Source organism: Trachemys scripta, chromosome 1, assembly GCF_013100865.1.
Source record: "Trachemys scripta elegans isolate TJP31775 chromosome 1, CAS_Tse_1.0, whole genome shotgun sequence".
Taxonomy (NCBI): Eukaryota; Metazoa; Chordata; order Testudines; family Emydidae; genus Trachemys; species Trachemys scripta.
Genome location: NC_048298.1, coordinates 270,819,410 through 270,841,789, shown reverse-complemented (window position 1 = coordinate 270,841,789; position 22,380 = coordinate 270,819,410). Strand labels below are relative to the sequence as shown.

At 39.4% G+C, this 22,380-nt stretch overlaps 1 protein-coding gene across 11 annotated transcripts in view; it reads right to left on the bottom strand.

Annotated features, from left to right (window-relative positions):
* DACH1 (dachshund family transcription factor 1) overlaps nucleotides 1-22,380 on the bottom strand; it is a 455,938-nt gene that overhangs the window by 135,308 nt on the left and 298,250 nt on the right. For 8 of the 11 annotated variants that reach the window (XM_034758361.1, XM_034758364.1, XM_034758363.1 and 5 more), the window contains exons 4-5: nucleotides 16,844-16,999; nucleotides 16,097-16,269 (exon numbers count right to left, since the gene is read on the bottom strand). In XM_034758361.1, the coding sequence (XP_034614252.1) occupies nucleotides 16,097-16,269; nucleotides 16,844-16,999 (329 nt within the window). The remainder of the gene's footprint in view (nucleotides 1-16,096; nucleotides 16,270-16,843; nucleotides 17,000-22,380) is intronic. The other 3 variants (XM_034758365.1, XM_034758366.1, XM_034758368.1) reach the window with 1 other exon arrangement.

Here is a 22,380-nt window from a genome sequence, read left to right as displayed (position 1 = left end):
GCTGGCTGCTCAAGCCTTTGATGGTCTTGAGGTTGAGAGCAGTTGGTAAGAGCAGGTTCCTTAGAAAAAGCTGTTGATTACCCTACCTGAAGTAAAAAAAAACAACAACAACCAATCATTCTCTACTTCATGTTCTCAGATTGGAGCATCTGGTGTTCAAGAAAGAGATGGACATATAAATTATCTTTCTTCAGTGAATCCTCAACTTTCAATTTGTAAGTTCTCTACAATATGCAGACCTTTGACTTCCTTTCATTTGCAAGGAGACTATTTTGATCTCTTCTGCAATGATGAAAGAATAGACCTGTTACACTTCAGTCACCTGTTATTTCTTTTGCAAGTGTTTATTGATCTTTCCCGAACCCATGGGAGAAGTATTCCTGAAATGTCTTTCTTTCAAAATGTACCTGGGCTTACCAGAGGAGTATAATTGAGTTCCTTGGTTATCTCCTCAATCCCAATGTGATAATGTGGGAATTTTCTGTAATATTTTTTATGAATCCTATGTGTGCCTCAGTTTGCCTCTGTACTTTGCATTGTACAAAAAATGTAAGTTTCCTTCTAAAACAGCGCAGGCATGGGTATGGGTGTTACTGGCTGTCTGTATGGAATGAAAGGGTCATTAAACAACCAGTTGAAACCAACCCCAAATCAACTCCCCGAAAAGACAACGCAATTACTAATGACTGAACCTTCAAACGCTTTACAACAGGAAACCCCAAACAAGTTGGGGGAGGAAAAGAGACAGAGAGAAAAAGATGAAGTCCATCACAGCTTGGCTGGCTCATCATGGCACTGGTTTGATCAGGGTGGACTATGGCTTAACTTCTGCCTCTCTTAGGTTACAAAGGAATTTCAGATTCTATAGCCATGTGACTAATAAATGGTTACCATGTTTTGAAAAGGCTGCCAGTTGCATTGTAAATACTCACTGAGAGCATTGCACCCTAAAGGGGCTCAATACAAGCTTCCCGCAGGACTCAGGCTTGGCTGAATTCACTGCAGAGAACCATAGAGATAGAGTTAGCTGGTGCTGACAGCCCAGTTTTGGAGTCTTGGATGCCACAGGCTTGCCCCAGTGGAACTGTGTGATTTCTTGGGGCGTGGTATACTAAAAGGAGTCACTCCCAGGAGACTGGTGACAAGGTGGAGCATACACTAGGCCTTGTGACTTTGTGACACCTACATGCAATGATTTTTGGTTTTACAGGTCAGTGTTTCATCTTCCCCTTAGTTTGTACCTAAAGTTTCAGAAAACCCTAAACAACAAGGGTTATTTTGAGAGTTGCAATAAGGCTATTAATTTGCTAACGCCCTTCATATCCTATAATAGGATGTTTATCATCTTGATAACTGAGTAACATATATTTACATCTTCTATCTTTCCTCTTTCTTACACAATATCGGTATTTCAATAGGATTTCTCTCACTTATAGATAGTCTGAACTTTTTCTTTTCCTTCTTTTTCTTGTTGAAGACAGTTTTTTAACCAAAACAAGACTAATAAAAAAAAAATCAATGTTTCAGCCATTTTTCAGTTGTCATTAATTTCAATCACTTTTGTTAATGGACCTATTTTCATAGCCCATGATATTTTTAAAATACCTTTTCTTGCTGATATATTTGTAAAAATCCTTCTTTAATCCCTCCAACTGTTTGGACTAGAATTAATTTGATCTGCTTTTTTGCTGTCTTTTCTTTACCTTGGCAAATTTTCACTGATTCTATACATACTTGTTTGGTTATCTCCCCCTCTGCTGTTTACAGCAAAAGTTGTGGTTTGTTGTTTTTGTATTTTGCTTTAATAACTTGTCTTTTGAGTAGCTCCATTGGAATCGCTGCTTCTTGTTTCTAGATTCTTATCATTCAAAGTATATCAAATCTTTTCTACACTTATTTTGATGACTCCTAGGATAACCCAGCCTTTTTCTTTATCAGATGTTATTTGAGAGAGAGAGAGAGAGAGAGAGGAGATCAAGAACGCGGTATCTGGATGGACCTGAATAGGGATTCATCTTTTTTAAAATTATTTTTATTTTTGGCTCTGTTGCTGGTTGGTGCGATGGAGACTGGTGTCTGCCAGATGACTTTGGTAGGATCTAGAATAGGTTCATTAATTGGGAGGGCAATTCTGGATGAAGAGGAGGTGTGCAGAATATCCACCAACTTGTGATGTGTATCTGCCACCTCCTGTAGAGGAATCTGTAACTCATCTGCCACCCTCTTGGTAAGATCCAGAAAGTTCCTAATATCGTCACCTACTGATGGGGGGGGGGGAGGCAGTACAGCTTCATCTGGTAGACATGAGGAGAAGTTTTCTGGAGGGGTAGCTTCTCCTTCCAGTCCTTCTTCCTCTTCTGAAAAAGCTTCCTCCTCCCATGGCTCAGGGGCTCTGAACAGCCAGGCTGTAGGAGTCTGGTGGACTCGCTTTGAGAGACATTAGATGGCCACGACATGTGTGTGTATGTCACCCAAGAATTGCAATACGGCCATGGCAGGCGGGGCAGGAGGGCAGGCATGAGTGGTGGGGTTACCCCAGGGGTTGGCCTGATGGAACCGGGGAGGACCCTTGTATTGTGATGGTGGGCTATGATGAAGGGCCAGGGAAATGACCGCCTCCTGGCCTCTGTCAGACTCGTCACTGGCTAAGAGCAGTGCTGACTGGGATATTGGCGTTACACGGCCTGATGTAAGAGCGATTCCGGGTGCCGGGATGTGCTCGGTAACAGGGCCCTGGTACTGAGTAATGGGGATTTTGGTTCTTCCCCAACCATCAGGTCACCAGGGTACCAGAGCTCATGCGGTACCCTGGGCTCATTCGGTACCGTGGAGGAGTGTCCATTGTACTTTGTTAGTACCAATGGCTGAGAGGGTGCAGAGCACTCCCTAGATGAGAGTTTTGTTGCACCTGGCACAGAACATTTTATCAGTGCTACTCTTTTAGAGAGATGGTATGGTAATTCTTTTCCTGGGTACCGGGGCCACATGTCTCCGGGGTACCAGAGCTCATGTAGTACCATGGGCTAACTTGGTACTGCAGAGCAGTGTCTGTGGAATGTTGTCAGTACCGATGGTTCGGAAGGTACAGAGCACTCCCTATATGGGAATTTTATTGCACCTGGTACCAAAGATTTTCTCTGTGCCGCTCTTTTAGAGGTGGTACAGTAATTGGCTGTCTCCTTGGGGGGCGGTACCATTGCCTAAAAGCCTGACAGCCAGAGCCCCTGCCTTCTCCAGGTGGTGCAGCCGGTGCCGCAGAGAGCAGAGCTCATAGCGGAAGCCCCCTTCTGGGTACCATGCTTCAGAGTTGCTGGTGCAATCGGTACCGAGGTGGCCGCACTGGGGAGCCCCTCTGGCTGGCCAACTACTCAGAGCCCTTTTCATGAGCCTTTACAGGGGGAGTCTGCTGTTTTTTTTTTCACGACTCCATCCCTTTTGAAGTTAAAGGCTCTGGGGATGATCCAGGGTCAGCACCAGAGTCCCCTGTAGACCAAAGTGCCTTCACCATAAGGAGGAGTTTTAACTTCAGCTCCCAGTTCCTGCAAGACTGCCGTTTTAGCTATGGCTGGTGAAGTACTTCTGTGAGGCTCTCCCAGGCACCAGACACAGCGAGTGTTACAGGAATCGACTCCTTGCAGGAGATGCACCTCTTGGAGCAGGGAGAGCCCCTGGGCAGGGGGCTACCATCCTATAGGAGTAAGGAATGCAGGAAAAGCGTCTTCTTTACTCCTCTTCTTCTTTTCCTTTAATTTTTTTAACTGAAAAATCTTAGAGTCTACTAAATGCCCAGGGGAAGGTGGGAATACCCCCAGAGAGGGCAGGAAACTAAAGTTCTTTTTCTTTCTTTTCTTCTTCTTTTTCTTTAAACCCAAAGGAGTGGGGGAAAAAGGGAAACACTATCTATTAAGGAGAACAAAAGAATCAAAAACAACTATTACTTATGCTAATGATGCAGATAAGGAAAGGACAACTGCTTGCTCTATTTGAGGCCAAAGGTGGTTGAGAAGGAAGTGAGGGGGGTTCGCCCATGCAACGCTAGACCACCTCGAGGAGACCACAAGGGAGGGAGAGCACATGTGCAAGCTCAGCAGACACTGCTACCAAAAATCTCCGATTAGAGGCGCAAGGGTGCACATAGATTTACAGTGGAGCTCCCATAGGGACACTACTTGAAGAAGAACAGATGCTTCTGATTGCCACCTATTTTACGGTACGTAAAAGACAATACAGAGAAACAACTACTATGAAGTCCATCTCTGATCTTCCTAATGAGCCACAGACTGGTTTGAACAGGTTCAAGAGACACAGAGAGACAAAGAACTTTGCCGTGGACAAAAAGGGAACCTTTGAAAAACAGGAGAAGGGAGAGACACAGAGACTGTGAGGAACCTGAGGGAACCCCAGTCCCTACAAGTGGGGATGTCTGGATAAGCTAGGCCTACCTAAGCTATAGGCAAGACAGATATATGTAAACTGTTTATTATGCTGAAACCCTTTTGCTCTTGTTATACTGTGCTCCTACTATTTATATTAAACAATACTTTTATTTGCAAGGATTGTTTTGTATTTCCACACCAGACACAGTTCCCACAGGGAAGACTTGCAGGGCTTGAACACAGTTGGGCCTACTGAGGAATCACAGTTGATGCATAGATTGCACTACAGGAAACAGACTCAGAGAAGGAGAGTTGCAGAATTCCAACCTGACACAGGGGAAAATGCAAGCCCTGTCTCCTGGTGAAGGTACACTCGGAGAGACTAAAATAGAGTGTCATTTAGCTAAAAGTGTCATTTAGCACTGAACAATGATACAAACCATTCTTGAAAATGCCACAAAGCCTCGTGGGACAAAGTCCATGCTTGTGCGGGCTCTCATAAGAATTTCTGGCTATTATATTGGACTTGCTTCTCCTATGAATGTGTCCATATGGCTCCTTCAAAAAGCTGTTTTTGATTGGAAAAGCATATTTGGACTCAGCATTTCCTAACTTTTGACTGCTTGACTTCGCAACATTAATAATGATATTTTAACATAGTTTTTAATTGGTTTTTTTTTTGTTTGTTTGGGGGGGTTGGATGCAATTATATTTTACATACACATGGGCATAGATAACAAGATTACTTTTATTTTTTCATTGTGATATTGCCAGTTCTAGCAGTATTCCACATTTAATATCTCACCTCTCAGTGAAAATGTAAAAGAAAACATTTACAATACATTCACTATATGAACATGTGCCAGAGAGACCCATGGGTGGTTCATTGCACTATGTCAGCAACTCTTATCAGCCCTGTCATACTCACCACACCTAACACAGTATTGTTGTGATAGATACCCAAAAAGTGGCATGTAATTTATCATTGGAAAACTAATATCTCACTGGTCATTAATATTCTTATGTGGTCCATGTACAAGGCATATACAAAGAGTTATAAATATGAGTTAGAATTATGTTCTTAAAATGTGTTTGGCAAGTAATAAATAAGCCCAGTCTGCCTTAGAAAAAGGATTGTGTATTTGTTTGTCTGGCCTGCTGGTTCTCAGGCACAAACCGTGAAGGTATATTTACATAAAAGGTAAACACAGCCAACAAACTAGCAAGTGGGGAAGACAGCATTTTGACTGCAAAGACAAGGGGTCTGAACCCAAATGATAAGCAATCGAATTAACTGATTGTATACAATATTAGTGTATTACAATTGTATATAGAGTAAGGTCATTTTGAAAGCCTGCAACACCCTGGTGATTAATATTGTTGTGAAATGAGAAATTAGGATACTCACTGATATTATGCTTTACAGTCTGTGACCAAATACAGGGAGAAACATTTTTTCTCCCAGACAGAATGGAAGGCAGCTATCTATCCTGTCTCCAATGTAAATTAATCAGTGTGGAATCAAAACAATGGAAGTCCCATTTACATACAAATCAGCAGGGGAATGGAAATGGCACACCAGGAAGCCTACCTGCCTGCTGAAGCAGGGTCAATGAACTTTGGGAAAATAGCATGGTGTCTACATCCCAGGAGGTAAGAGCAGCTTTGTCTGGGCTTAGTTTTCAAAGAATATGTTTCAAAGGTTTACTGTAACTAGAGTATAAAAAGAAAGGGGAGAGAACCACATAGCTATCCATCACTGGGGGGATTCAAGGACCAGAGCTCTTGAAATCACAGAACGCTGGATTCTTCAGTCAATGGCGTTGAAGCCTTTGGGAACTGTATATAGGTGAGAAACCTGTTCAGGCAAAAAATATAACTTGCTAAAATTAAGTTTTAATGTTAGAGGCACAATTTTACTTTTGTTTATTTGTAACCCTTTCTATCTTTATTCCTTATACTTGGTGTCACTTAAAACTATGTCCTTTTGTTAAATAAATTTGTATTATTTTTACTATAAACTAATTCAGTGCTGTGATTGAAATAAGTGTCAAATTCCAGTTAAATTAATGATCTGCACTGTATTCTCTCTTTAAAGGAACAACAAACTTAATAAGTTCTGCGAGTATTCCAGGAGATGGCTGGACACTACAGGGAGACATCTCTGGGGAAGTTGGGATTCACTGTTTGTTAGTTGCAAGACAAAGTTTGGACTGGCAGAGTCCTGAAGATTTTGTTGGCAAGGCAGACAAGCTGTTCATCAGAGAGTTAAGTATCAGAGGGGTAGCTGTGTTAGGCTGAATCTGTAAAAAGCAACAGAAGGTTCTGTGGCACCTTTAAGACTAACAGAAGTATTGGGAGCATAAGCTTTCGTGGGTAACCTCACTTCTTCAGAGAGTTGTCACACATCTTAGCAGTAGCAAAATTCTCCCTTGCTGAGGCTAAAAGGGGTAATACAGTAACTCAAACTCACAATCTGGGAACTTCAGCAGATTGTCAGGGAGACCATATTAGGAAAATGTGAGACTTGGAGGGTGTCGGGGTCACTCTGCAAAAAGTCACTACGTGGTGGAAGCTGGGGAGTGACCTGCCTGCCTATATGCTGGCTTTTGGTGTCAGGGTCTGTGAGGCACAGCAGCATAGCATTGAAGGCACCCAGAGTTGGCAGGACAGGCACTGATACAACCCTTACTGGTCTGGGTTGAACCCCAAAGCATCACAGTACACACACACACACACACACACACACACACACACACACACACACACACACACTTTTATATGTACACAATCCATATTATATTCAATATCCTTTTGGATTACCTCACAGATTCCAGTCAGTTAAGACAAGGTAATGTAATCTATAACAGCTTTGCATTACCGCTCTCCTAGGTGGTCAACAGTTTTTGGCATCAAAGCTTTGCATACTGTTGCACCATCAGAATCACACTCTGCAGTCTTTTCTTTATTTTAAGCAACAGGTCACATAAGCTATCCCTAGGCTGGAAGTGTAGCTTCATATGTTTTACTGATGAAATACATTGACCCTGCAAACTACTGAGTGACTAGTCCACAGAATTTCATGACCATCTGACCTCATATACAGAAGCCACAACACAATGGAATTCTGCAGGTGCTACACATTTAGGGTAAAAATTGCCTGTATCCAAGAAATTTAAATGTATACAGTTGTTGTAGCTTTTCAGCTCTGGATGACTATAGCACATTTCCTTCCCTTTCTCCTGCTGTTGTAGACTTGTCAGCAACACTATAAGATGCAAACATTATGGAAAAAATAGAATCAAAAGAGTTTGGAAATAAAATTAAATAGTAACACAATGTTTAAGCCCACAGATGAATTGAAATGTAGACCCAACAGTTTTAAATTAAAATGAAAGATTGAAGTTACCGGGGGACAAATACTATAAAATCAAAGGAAATGTTTTACTTTGTATCAGCCATCTTGGCTAAATATTTTGCTGATTGAGTTCTACTCCTGGGTGAGTGGGTGATATGATCCTGTAAACCAAGGCAAGCCTCAGCAGAGGACACATGAAACTGCAGCATGTTTGGGGAGTGGCGGAGTAATTATAGTCTGGAGTTTGTCATATATTAGGAAAATTACTGTGCTGCTGGTCACTTTTTCAACCTGTAGTGCAATTGTTTTCTACTGTAACTCTTTGCTTTAAACAATATATATTACAAGTATGTATGTGAATACATACTGAATTGATACAAGGCAGTTTTTGTTACTGGTCTGCTGCTATTTTCCAAATGTTACAACATAGAATTATATCAAGTCAATGTTAATAGGAGTTATACATTTCAGAATATCCTTCATATTTCCATGCATCTTTCTGTTTGGGGGGGGGGGGGGACTGTAGCCATCTGATATACTGAAACTTCTAACAAGCTGAGCCTTTTGAAGCCATGGACAGGTGATAAAAGCCACCTCATGTCTAAAGCATCCCCAGGTCACAGCTGTCATACTCACTGTGATTCATTGCTGTCACAATCTGCTGTCCCTGCTTGTTGCTGCACTTCTTTTATTCATCCAACTCATATATCTAAATATTCCATTACAAAAAGGACATCTAATGTTCATCTCATGTTTGAAAGGGCACAACACAAACTTCTGGAATTTAATTCTAAAGACTTGTGCTTAAACTGGCCATTACCAAATCTAAGGTGTCTGTCCACTTGTTCATTTCTCCATACTTCCCTTACAATTTTGTTTCTGTCTGATCTTCTTAGCAGTTTAGCATGGTTAAAATATTTGTTTATCATGTGGTCTCAGTTTTATTCCAACTTCTTATCAATTGGAAATGTAATATTGCCCAGTAATGGAATGGCATTTGAAGCTTTGTGAGTTTACAAATAACAACACTGACTGTGGACTTGATGAATTGGAGGGAAAGGTCAGCAAGTCATCTAGGTTGGCACTGTTCACAAAATCAAGTGTCCTCTCCAAGAAACCAGGATGTTTATCATTCAGGACCCAATATCTACCAGGATAATTCTGATCTCAGTTACAGCAGTGTAAGTCCATTGAATTAGCTTGTATGTACAAGAGTAGAAATTTGCCCCATTCCTTCCAATATTCAAAGACTGTGTTAATTAGAAAAAGGTAAACTAGTTTTGCCTAATTTCAAATAACCTCTGACATTTAGGTTAGAAAACTGAATTAAAAAAACTAATCAGTTCACAATCCTCTTTAAGGCCATCTCCGGTCAAAGGCAAAGAGACAGAACGAAATGAAAGCTGGGGTGGAAAAAAAGTGGAACAGGAAGAGAGAGAAAGTAAAACCAGAAAGCCTTAATATGTAGAGAAAGAAAAGAAAGGATATAAATTCTAATAAAAAGTAGTTTTCTGACAATGAATAATACTTTGTGATGTTCGTCCCTCTAGCATCAATATTAAGAAACAGAAACAGTAGTTTTGAGTTTTCCCACCTCACAAAATCACAAGTTTTAGGCTGTATCTATTCTCACAATAGCACTAGGATATTATTTCTCTTTGTAGCATGCTACTGTACATACTCTTTACATTGCCACTGCAGGGTGCTAGTAATATTTGCTCAGAGAGTTTGCCCTTTAACCACTACCTGCATGCGCCATAAGGACACAAGCTAAAATCATAGAGTTTCTTTGCCTCCACTGGGGGCAGAGTAGACTGCCAGTAGCCATTCCCCCAAACAAATCCCCCAAGCTCCAAACCCTCCAAATACCAGCTGATACTCGTAAGGACAGGGAGAAATTTATATACTTAATGTTTAAAAAAGTTGTTTTACTGAAAGTGAGGCTAGAACAGGGGTTCTCAACCTTTTTTGAATCATGCCCCCCCCCCCATCTTGTTTTTTTCTTGGAGCCTCTCTTCCTTACAAAGTGAGGCTCTCCAATGTAGGGATAGCTCAGTGGTTTGAGCATTGGCCTGCTAAACCCAGGGTTGTGAATTCAATCCTTGAGGGGGCCACTCAGGGATGTGGGGCAAAATCAGTACTTGGTCCTGCTAGTGAAGGCAGGGGGCTGGACTCAATGACCATTCAGGGTCCCTTTCAGTTCTATGAGATAGGTATATCTCCAATCCAGATGGAACTGTAGTCATTGATTCCAATCAAGGGGATTTTAAATAAATCAGTCCTTTGATCCTACTGTCTGTGCATAGACGAGGAAACCTTTTAAAAGCACATACAATAATAGTTTCCAGGGCAGTATTTCTCAGCTTCAGCATCAAAGAGTGCTAGTGAGCCATGCAACTCCATGCGCCAGGCCACAACTCCATTCACTGAAATTTGGCCTGGCTGCCCCTTCAGTTGTTTCACCAAATACAATACAAAGGCAGTTTGGAAAGGGAGGCTATTTTGACACTGCTCCTATGCCAAAAGCGATTTATAGTTTTCTTGCAATTTCACTGCAAACATGAATTTGCATTGAAATTTGACCTGGCCTCCCCAGGGTGGCCAGGACGAATTTGAGTGAATGGCTTTGACACCCCGTGAGTGAATGGAAAGTTCTGTTGCACCCCATGTGCAAATTTTAACCACTAGATTTAATAACCACACATGCAACTCTCCAGCAAAATTATCATGAGGGGCTGAGAGATGCTGTGATTCCATCTTTCCTGTTAGGATCATGGTAAAGTGTGCACCAGAAGGAAAATGGGTGTGTGAGGTAGGGTGACCAGATGTCCTGATTTTATAGGGACAGTCCCGATTTTTCACACTTGCTATTTGGCTAGTGTGAGGGCTCACTCCATGACCATCATGACACAGCAGTATAAGGTGCATGTACAGCACTGTGATAGTACCATAATGCCACTACAGAGATATATGATAGTTTTCGCTTCCATGATTATAATTACTTTCTAAACAATCTATGTCCATAATATTAAAATAAACCATGTTATACCTGCATATATTATCTGCCTATTTGTCACCTATTTACCATCTCTGATAGAGAAATATGGACTAGACGATGGGGCAGTATAAAACTTTTATCAGCATGTATCTGTGGAAGACAAATATATGCATCAGATGCTCAGCAACTTATTTCATGTATATTATCTCTGCATGTGGTATAAGTACATACACAGGGACTGTCTGATGGTGTGATGCACACTGAGGAAAGTATACTGAGCTATGTGACCACTAGTTCTAATCCCAGATCACCTACGGAATGCTCTTACTATTTCTCTACACTTCACAATCGTTATTAAGTTAGGCCTAATGCCCCAACCTCAGCGTAAGCAATTATATTTAATTCTTTTTACACATAAGATAATGCAGAGGTTGGAGCCATCATTACTGGGAACAAAATCCAGGATGAAACACCCAAATCTTACCAGCTTTCCCACATGAGTTTTTAAAAGAAATGGTCCAAATTATGTGCTTGTCCAACACATACTGACACAGTATGGATGTTTGTCCCTCTCTAGTGGCTAGACCAAAACCCATGCTTTAAGATCTGGGGATTTCAGGTTAAATCCCTGCAGATGACATAAAAATGTGTTGTTACACTTGGCTACACTAGGCCATATTCTGTTCCCAGAGCCAGGAAGAGAACAGAGGAATTCTGACACCCAACATTCTAGTGCTCATTCAGAAATAATTGTGTGACCCAGTGACAAAGTGTGTGTTGTGTTTCCCTCTATGGGCTGCTCCTCATAAAGGAGGATAGCACATCTACATTACCAGGACTGCTATAGATGAAACGGTAGAATGCTGTGCAGGGGATCTGAAAGCTCTAGTCTATTCCATGTAGGTTCTTCTACTGCTCCCATCACCACAGTATCTAAGCACCTTCCAGTAGTGCATTAAGAGTGATGAGTAATGTGTCACATCTGGTTTGTTCTCTTTTCTTTCTTGTGGGCTCAAACTTGCCTGACGACCAACTGGGGGAAGAGGGAATATATGCAAATGTATCTAGGCTACTCACACTCCTGTTGACAATTTTTTATAAAGCAAGCTATTATATTGAACTATGAATTTAGATGTTCTGTTAATATTTGTTTTATTACTGTATTTTTAGTGTCTGTATTTTGGTTAATGGGAGATGTCACTTTAAGAATAGGGTGGGCCACAAATCACAGGGTTTGTCTGACAATGACTGAAGACAGTACCCTGACTGTGCAGATTCCTAAGAGGTCAGAATTTGATATGATAAACTTTACAGAAAACAAGCTTCACTTTTGAGGGTGTAACATTAACACTCATTAGGGAACTGGAAGCCTCAGGACATTGCTAGTGACCCTTAGAGCCTTTTTCCTGTAGGTTACCAGCATGAATCCAGCTCACCTCAGTAGGGATTAAAAACTGCACCTATCTAATGAACATTTGGTGCTCCTTGTATGAGATGAGTCACAGCTCCCACATCACAAACTCAGCACCACACTTTGCATAAATTGGCAGATTCAGCAGAGGCCAAGAACTTTACAGGCCATGGAGACTGAGCTGTCTCTTGCATGGGAAGGTCCCCCAAATCAGGATTGAGGCATGTTGACATGGTGATGTGTGGGGAAGGTTGCCCTGCTGCCCTGTAGATAAACCAATGGCTTCAGTAACCAGAGCTGCACAAGCCATAAGAGCAACATTTTCAAAAGCACCTAAGTGACTCAAGACCTTTTTGAACATGGAAATTCAGCCATAAGTCACTTAGGTGCTTTTAAAAATAACATAAATCCACATGTTTTTTTAAAGATGGCATAAAGAACAATATGCAAATTAGATATAACTATGCAAATTGTCTCATTAAATAATCTGCATAAAATGTCACATGGAGCTGCACAAAATTTGACAGTTATGATGAAGGTTTTAATAGCATGAATATAGGATGACTGATTTCCTCTGGAATGAGTTATGCAGGTCACCCCACACACACACACATAAAAAGGTCAAGATTTTTTAAAATTTACTAATAATTTTCAAGCGACAAGTGGAAAACTATTTGTCTTTCAGATGTCTCAAGTTAGGCACCCAAAAATTGGGGCACTGAAAATTAGATCCCATCTGAAAAATCTTTGCCTTCGTTTGTAATGTGTTTCTCTCCCCAAATAGCGGGGGTGCAATTGAAAATAGGCTCGGGGATTGGAAAGAGAATGAGAAAGTGTTCTTGGGGTGGAAGTGTTTGTATTTAGCTGTCAGGGAGACAGACCTCAATGTGTGAAGAGTCCGGCTGGATTAAAAAACTTGTTGGTTTTAAAGACAAGATAGCCTGGTCACATTTATTTGGATCCCCTTGATGCTATAAAGTATAGTTGCTAGCTATGGAATTCATGATGACACAGAACTATATAAAGAGATTTTGGGGGGTGTAGAGGTTTTAAATTTATTAGTTATAGTTTTACACTCCATCTAAGCCCCATAGAGTTACACTCATGGTAACTCGGCCACCCAGCTTTACAGAGTTTACTAACTACTTTATGCCAACTTGTTCAAGCTTAAAAAATATAACATTTTCTTTTTGAATGTCAAAAACAGATTGAGATCAAATTTCCCATTGCTGTATATAAACTGTGATATTGTACTTCTGATAATAAAAAGTAAGGAAGACACTTGGACATGTTAAGGATGCAAAAAAGCTAAGAACATTGTACATCATATTTCAAGACTCCCACATGAGCAAACAAAATGCTGTGTCAGCTAGTTTGTGCTTAATCATCTTCTCGATATCTTTATATTCATTAGCATATATCTATGTAATAAGCAATGATCACTATGGAAATTTAGAAAATAAATCTAGGATGAAATATACACCTAATATGTCCCAGGGAACAGCTCTGGTATCATGTACCTTTTGCTAATTGCCATTCTAGTGAAAAATAAAACATACAGAAGGGCAGAAATCACCATGCTACTAGGCAGTGACAGTTAGCAGCATGAGTGAGATGACAGGGTAGATTCAAAATGGTCACCACCACTCCATGGCTGTTGTCTCAGATGTATTTGCATGCACCATGGTTCCAATGCTGATTTCTGCTGTCGTCATGCCTACCAAGACAAAAGATGCAGCCTAACTTTTAAAGCCATATATAGGCCTAGTCCTAATTGTCTTCATAAGGGTTTGTCCACACTGCATCACAGTGCAGACTATAGGGGTATGAATTGCAGAGTGCACCAAAGTGTTGTGCACTAACTGCCCTGTGTGGACATTGCTGGCATGAACTAAAAGGTATCTAGTTTGTGTTAATGTAATTCTCCTTCAAACAGGGTTATGTTATTGTGAACTACATTCCTTTTAGTTTGTGCCAGCAGCATCAACACAGGGCAGTTAGTGCACAACACTTTGGTGCACTCTGCAATTCATACCCCCATAGTCTGCATTGCAGTGTGGTATAGACACAGCCTTAGTTTCTGACACCCTATTTACTCTCTCACTTTCTGAGGTTGCTGCATTTGATCCCAAATGTTTGCATGAATGATACAAGGTACATTGTCATTAGTGGTCCTGGGTCACTGGAATGCCTTACCTTTCTATCCACACAGTAATACAGATTTGGTGGTTTTTAAAGGAGTTTAAAATACATTTTATTTTTCTCTTCAAAGGCATTTGCAATTGTATGGTTCAGTATGATTCCAAGCTTCTCATCGCATAGCAAACGAGAAAATGAGGAAGTACAAGAACAGCATGCTTATATCAAATATCTCCACAAACTCAGGTTCCTATAGGTCACTAAACCACCCAGAATGATAAAACTGTTAGGGCCCTTGTTTTGGGTTTGATAATTTTTTTCTGTATTATGGGGATTGCGTTAAGGGGAAGATCTTCAGTGGATCCCTAAAATGCAATATAAAATTATGCATGCAAATCTGTTTTCTGTATACACAATGATGTGCCTGCAAAACTTGCACAGGCATTTTTTTAGGAACTGCTGACAATCTGGCTCCAAAGTTTAGTCAAGAGGTAGGGTTGTAAATCTGAGGTATGCCAAATTTGAATGGACCACTTTAACCTGTAAAATAAGAAACCCACTAAATTGGAGGAGAAGCTTTCTAAGCCAGTGGTGGGCAACCTGTGGCTCAGGGGCCACACACGGCCCATCAGTGTAATCCACTGGCGGGCCACCAGACAGTTTGTTTACATTTGCATGGCTACCTGCAGTTCCTATTGGCCGGAAACAGCAAACTGCAGCCACTGGATGCTGCGGGTGGCTATGCAAATGTAAACAAACTGTCTGGTGGCCTGCCAGTGGATTACACTGATGGGCCGTGTGTGGCCCATGGGCCGAAGGTTGCCCAGCACTGCTCTATGCACACATTCATTATTTCTCATATATTCTGATCAGCTCATTTTCTCTTTACCCAAACAAGAAGATACTCTTTGTATCTAATTTATTAGAATCAGGGAAGAACAGCAGATAAAATGGAGATATCTAAGGAAATATTAGGTGAATCAAACTGTATAGTTTGAATATTAAGGGATAGAATACATGTATAATACAAGTAAAGCATCCTCCACCAATGAAGGCAGAAGACTCCAGGAAATCCACTGGAGACCTTGAGATGCGGGCCTAATTTAAGCGGGAAATACCCAGATGCTTTGTTGCTAGGTGCTATACTAATCCCTATGATGGACGGAAGTTATTAGTGTTCAGACTTCTGTACAGTGCTACAGTACTGGCCTGGTGCTTGTCAGGTCAGTATTCAACTCTACTAGACTCGTGTTCTAATGCTGAATAAGGCAGTGGTGAGAGTTCCACAAAGACACCATGGTCAGCACACGGTGAGGGAGCACCTCAAGATGTTCTTCAATTAATTTATTTAGTCACTCTAGTTCTGGCACTCAGACCTCCAGCTGGGAATATCTGATATAAACAACAGGATTGGTGTCATCTTGGGCCCACTGTAGTCAATGACAAAATTCTCACTGACTTCAATAGGGTCAGGATTTCACCTCCAGTTTCCTGGGAAAGTGGCAGGAGATCATTTTTGGCCATGGGTAGTTAGTATCTATATCTCATCTGACAAATGGCAACTTCAACTGTAGAACTGGAGCACTGATTCAGTACTCAGTATTCAGAATTTTTAGTTACCAATATAATAGTCCCAAAATCAATTCCTACAGTAACTGGGTTTTTCTTTGGAGCCCTCCCTTCCAAACACTGACCAAGCCTTGCCTTTATGACTGCTTACCTTATGACATCTGATGAGAACAGCCTTACATTAATAACGTACCATGCTGTGAAGAAATTAATTTAGTATCACAGATATTTTTCTAGATGTTTACCTTAATAACAGATGTCTCGACTCTGGATGGGGGACTCTGTACTTGTGCTGCTGCTGCCATATTTGCAATGGTACTAAGGTGGTTCATCTGACTCATGGCCATTGTGACAGATGCTGGAGGTAGGCTGACAGGAATTAATGGGTGGGGCATCATCATAAAAGGAAGTTCCAGGCCTAAGGAAAAAAAAACAAAAGGCAGGAAATATTGGTTTATAATGTTTTTTTAAATATTGACTATTAGGAATATATTTTCTTATGAGCAAAATATGTTGAAATGCTTGGCACCAAATGTGTTAAAAAATGAACTCTTCCAACATTTCAGTATAGAGCAGTTAACATGAATCTGTTCACTTTTTGTACGTGTGCAATTCCCTCTAGTATCCATGGAGGTCTTATACGCACAGGAAGAGGCTAACAGACCTCTTAGTTTGTTCAGATCAGTGTAATGTTGTAGCATATCATTGCTAAGCAATTGTTGTTTGTTATATTGTCCATTTTAATACTTGCGGCAAGGTGTCTTAGCAATAATTATGCCACTGATGCACAGGTTAATAATTATTTAAGTGTTAGGTTTATTGTGTATGTTTTTATTTTTTTATGACTCCTACTTCCACTGCTGAATACTTTAATTAAAGTATTACAGTATTCACCACATTTTTTATTTTGCATAGCCTATTTAACTAAACACAATAGAAAGACAGGAGTTTGAAAACTACTGATATTAGTGTTGAAAGATGTCAACCCGTACCATTTGGTAGAAGGTGGCTCTGTTGAAGAGGGTTGAGAGGATGGCTAACTGCAAGGTTATGCTGTCCAGGCAAGCTGGGATGGTTAAAAGAGGCCTGTGATCCTTGGGTAGGGGGAGACTGAAGTTTTTCTTTATCCCAAGAACCATCACTGATGCCTGTGGGGAATGAATATAAATTATTTGGATGCAGGAAGATTTCAAATTTGCAATGTCTGAATTTACAAGCAAGGCCACCAATTTAACCCATTTTGTGGTTGACAAATTAGTGTTTGTAATGTATGGGTTGGGCAAGGGGGAGGTTTTGTTTTCAGTCAATAGAAAGAAAAGCCACCTTTATAGATAGGTAAGGATAACATTTGGCGTTTATAGTTAGAAACATGAATTTATGGGTGTTAGGATTGTACTAGTTCACTTGAGAGGTATATATCCTTTGAATTCTTAATGCTGGGCTAGAAGAATAGTTTAAACAGTACAGTTCCAGTGAGAAATCAACAATGTATTTTAATGAATTGTAAATATTTGTTATATTAACAGTTTTACTTACATTTCTGTAATTCTTAGTAAGTAGAATTGGAGAGAAATATAACAATTGTTTTATATGTGGTAGAGGGTGTTCGCTTGTAATGTTTTCATTGTCTGACTATGGCTATATTAATTATGTTCATATTTGTTCTTAAATTTTGGTATTAAAATAAAATTAGACAGTAATTAAAATTTTTACTCACTGATGGCATCAACCAACATGCACTCTTGTGTATGGATAACATATTGTAGTATTAAATAGTTAATTTATATTTCATTCCATTCAATATATGAAATTATGAGTCCAATCCTGCAAGTCCTCTTCTTGTGGAACCCCACTTGGAGAAAGAAATGATTTGGAACAATATATACTGACTATAAAAGTATTTTACGTATCTGAGAAAACAGATTTTTCACTACAGTGAACATCAGCACTTTTCAATATAACACAGTAAAACAGAATAACACAGTTAAAGAATGGTATCAGTATTTCATTTATATGAAAAAGTTATTGATTTCTACATTATGGAAGTGTACTTTAAGTGACCTCTAAACTGAATAGGTCTTTAAAAATCTATATGTCACTGAGAATATATATAATATGCTGCCCAATCTTGAACTTCTTAATCAGAAAGCTCCAATGACTTCAGTGGGACTATATAGATGAAGTTCAAGATTGGGCAACATATTAAATGTATTCATACACTCATTTCATATGTTCCCCAATCTTGAACCTTTAAAGATTATATTAACATGTATTTTGTGCAACTTTTCATAGTATTTTTCACAATTATCTGATCAACAGTAGGGACCCTCTAATTTCCATTGACTTTCATAGGAGTTTCATTAGCCCATTAGCCCTACCATTTTAAAAAATACTTTTACATGAGATAACAAAAGCACAAAAGTTGGTCAAATTCCAATTTAATTTCTTTAGATTTATTAAAAACCTGATTGTAAAAGCTATAGAACATAGCTTATAATGAAAAAATACTCAATTATGGCCATGATTTTCCTTCCCCTGCTACTTCATGAAGACAGTTAAGGTTCAATATAAATTCTAACTCATTAGCTCAATACTGTCTATATCCCAGTGTAAATTGTTCAGGAGTAGGTAATGAAAATTCAGTCCAAATTCTCCAGCAGTCAAACAGAGCGATTTTATTAAACAATGAAAAGAATCAATTAAACCAGATATCTTTATTGTCTTTATCCTCTTTATCATTTTACAAGAAATTCTGACAAACTTTATGAAATGTTTATAGTTAGTTTAAGACTGAGCTGGCTAACACAAGACAGATTCTTAGGACTTGAGCTTCATCTCTCATAGGTGGGCATATCATGCATTTTGGAAAGTCAAATATCTCTGCACAATAGGAAGACCACAGGTAAGACTGAGTTTTCAGTCATTATTTGGAAAAATAGCTTGCTTATTCTACCTTTGTTTTCCCTAGTTTATTTCCCATATTATCTGCTTATTGCAATAATGACAAATACACTACCATCCTGCATGTTCATTTAGTGAAGAACCTAACTGATAAGAATAGATTCAGACCCCTAATGTCTCAATTCTCTACCTGTCTACACCCACTGTAACAGCTTGTTGGAACTCAAGATTTGATTTATCTTTGATCTTCCTAAGTCCCAAATAAGGTTCCATAGAAAAAGAAATAAAAGAAGAAAAGAAGACAATACAGATTTTTGTGAAACTTAACTGAAACTTGAATCAAATTACTCCAATTTTATGTAAAGTTCTCATATTACCAACAAGTTCACTTTTTAATAAATCCTTTCTACTGATTTTTTTTTCCACTTCCCCACCAAAACCAACTGTTAGTTCAGGTTAAAAAAAAAAAAGACAGATTTGTTAAGAAAAAATGCAATTTCTTTTTGCCAAAATGTAACCTTTGTTGTAGGAAAGTAGAAACAAATTGAGGCAAACATGTTAAGGTTTTCACTCTACAAGTGAAATATTTCATAAACATATCACTCATGATAGGGTCAATTTCATGTCAGGCCCTGTCTAGCTCTGGGGTTTGAGGTGAGGATGGATAGAGACCTGCAGATCTGTGGATATCCGCTTTATATCTGCGGATATCCGCGGACCATGTTTGTAGATCATGGATCGGATGCGGATACAAATTTTGTATCCACACAGGGCTCTAAGGATGGAGTCATAAGTAAGTTACTACGACTGTTATATTCTTTCCTGACTTGCCCAGAATTTAGCAAGGTCAGTCATAGGATTTCTGGTTATGGCATTTCATATGTAGTCAAAGATGAGAACCTCAGCAAAACCTGTACCCATTGTTTTCAGTTTCCTGAAAACCGATATTGTAATGAAATAAAGGAGGCACTGATATTAAAGGTAGTGCTTAGCCAGTGACTGATACTTTGATACTTGGAATCTGACATCGTCTGCCAAGATTAGTTTACAATCAAAATGACTCATAGCCAGTCTCCAACCCATAACATTAGAAACCACTTACAAGGTACAGCATCTTGCACTCTTAAACATCTGTAAGTGGACAGGCATAGATACAAATAGCAAACACTGGCCATTTACTGCATTTTTGTTATGGTAGTTAAGTTCAACAGCTTTCCTGCTAGAGGAGATAGTTATTTTCATTTATGTCTAAGTAAAATAAATGTTAGCCCTCAGACAGTACTCACCCTCTGAACAACAAAGTGCAAGCTGCCAATTCAGTTGTTTTTTAAAAAATTGATTTTATAAACCATACAGTGGTTTCAAAAAGCTTTAAAAAATCTGTTGCCTTTTTCCTCCTTACTTGTTGCCCTGCTGGAGGCTTACGTTTTCCAGTTTCCATCAGTGGTTGTCAACTCTTGGTAATAGGATTAAGAGCTTGGACACCTGATATCCCTGGGTGCTGTAGTTCACCCTCATAAAAGCTGTTTGCTTTAAATTGAGAGAAAATCAGTTTTTAGTGGCATAATTAATTAAATTATGCAAATTTCCAGATTCAGCATAACACTTTGTGAAATGACAACTGGTAGCTCCACATTGCATTTTGAGCTGCATTTCAATTGATGCAGCACTAAAGTGACCACAGAGTAGTATTTTCAAAGCTTTTCTCCACAGAGGATCCAGTGCAGAAATGTGGATGCTGAACAAGTCCCATACATGGACACTGATATAGGCTCTTTGGTAGCCTATATATTTTATGTGCCCAAGTGTCATCATAAGCACTCAGAATGTGGAATTTGAGTTCCTAAAGTAGATGACCACATTTAAAAACTGGGTTCAGCATGTTTCTTGTTCCCAGAACATTTTCCATTTGACTGGTAGAGCAAAAAATATGGAGCTATTTGTTATCATAGAATATCAGGGTTGGGAGGGACCTCAGGAGGTCATCTAGTCCAACCCCCTGCTCAAAGCAGAACCAATCCCTAACCTCTAAATGGCCCCCTCAAGGATGGAACTCACAACCCTGCTGATCCTTTTTTAGTTCCACTAATCCCCAAAACAAGACCACAGTTATCTTCCATGTTCCCTGATACAGGCTATTTCTCATCAACAAGCAATCACCAAATGAGGCATTTTCTAACAGCTACATTGGGTCATTTATCTGAGGCTTGATTCCTGCCATGCTATATGTTCACTGGAAACTGCTCATAATCCATATGCTAAAAGTTGGGAATCTTATCATCCAAATTAAATACTTGGTTCTCCTTCTTTAGACTCTGACTCATTGTATGCATGCCACTTCACCTCTGTGTGATTTCGTTTAACCTGCTGAAGTTGGCTATAATACTTATCCACCACTCAGGAGTTTTATGAGACTGCATGTCTGTAAGGCATGCTGAGATTTTAGATAAAGGTGCTATATAAACTAAAGTATAATGAAATACTTGTACAGAGATCATCAGACTTCAATAGCATCTCTTTTGTCCCAGGTCATTGGAATTGAAAAACAGTAGCGTAATTACTGTCACTACTGACACTATATAAATGTGCAATATTTTCAAGGAAGCAAATACTATGGGATGGGGAAAAATGTTTCCCAAGATTCCTGTGGAGCATATTGAACTATGATATTCTTCCTCAGGTAGCCAAATGTGCTCTCTCGACATGCAGCCACTATTAATTGCTATTATGGAGGATAAGGAGCTTTCAAAGGACTGTCAAAGCCAGAATAGAAATAGCATTCACTGTATTACATCTTCTTCAGCACTGCCAACCACCACAGACCAGGCAGAGCAACTCTGGAATATATTGTTTATATAAAAGTGACTCTTCAGATGATTCTGGGGTAAATTAACTTGAAAATGAAATATCAAAAGAGTAATGTGTGGACTGTCATACTTCAACTACAACAGTGAACACTTTCTTGGCAGAAAATGAAATCAATTGGACAGTCCTTTGCCATACTAATTTTAAAGAAAAGAATCTATTGAACAGTTTCTGCTTCAGAACAATATCATAGACATCTACCTTCCAGTGTCTGTCCTGAAAGACATGTTATTTCTCCAAAGGACAAGATGAGTGAAAAAAACAAGACTGCAAGACTGAAAATTGAAAATGTGGACATTTTTACTTAACCGACCTCTTATCCTGTCTATTTTTTTGGCTACAGATCCTATGCTAGCGCTCTATCTTCTGTCATTAACTCTGCAGAGTGTAGTTTTGAGTTGGTTTGATCTTAAAATCTAATAAGACTCAGGAAGTCTGCATAAGCACCTAATGTTTGCCAGAATCAAAGACCCTAATATGGTTAAGCATGCACATCCCTACTTACAAGACAAATTAGGATATAAGTGTGCATCAGTTGAACGGAGTGCATGTTGGTGGCTTTTCTAACAATGTGATGTTATTAAATTTCACTTCTGATCACACAGACAACACAGTAAAAAAATCTTTCTATTTTTCTCATTTTATCTAATTTGCATTTTATTGCCCATATTTTGCTACTTTTAATTTCTCCATTGACAGTTTCACTACTACTAATCTTTCACACCACTTGCTCTCTATTCTTGTAGTGTATTGCAGTTAAATG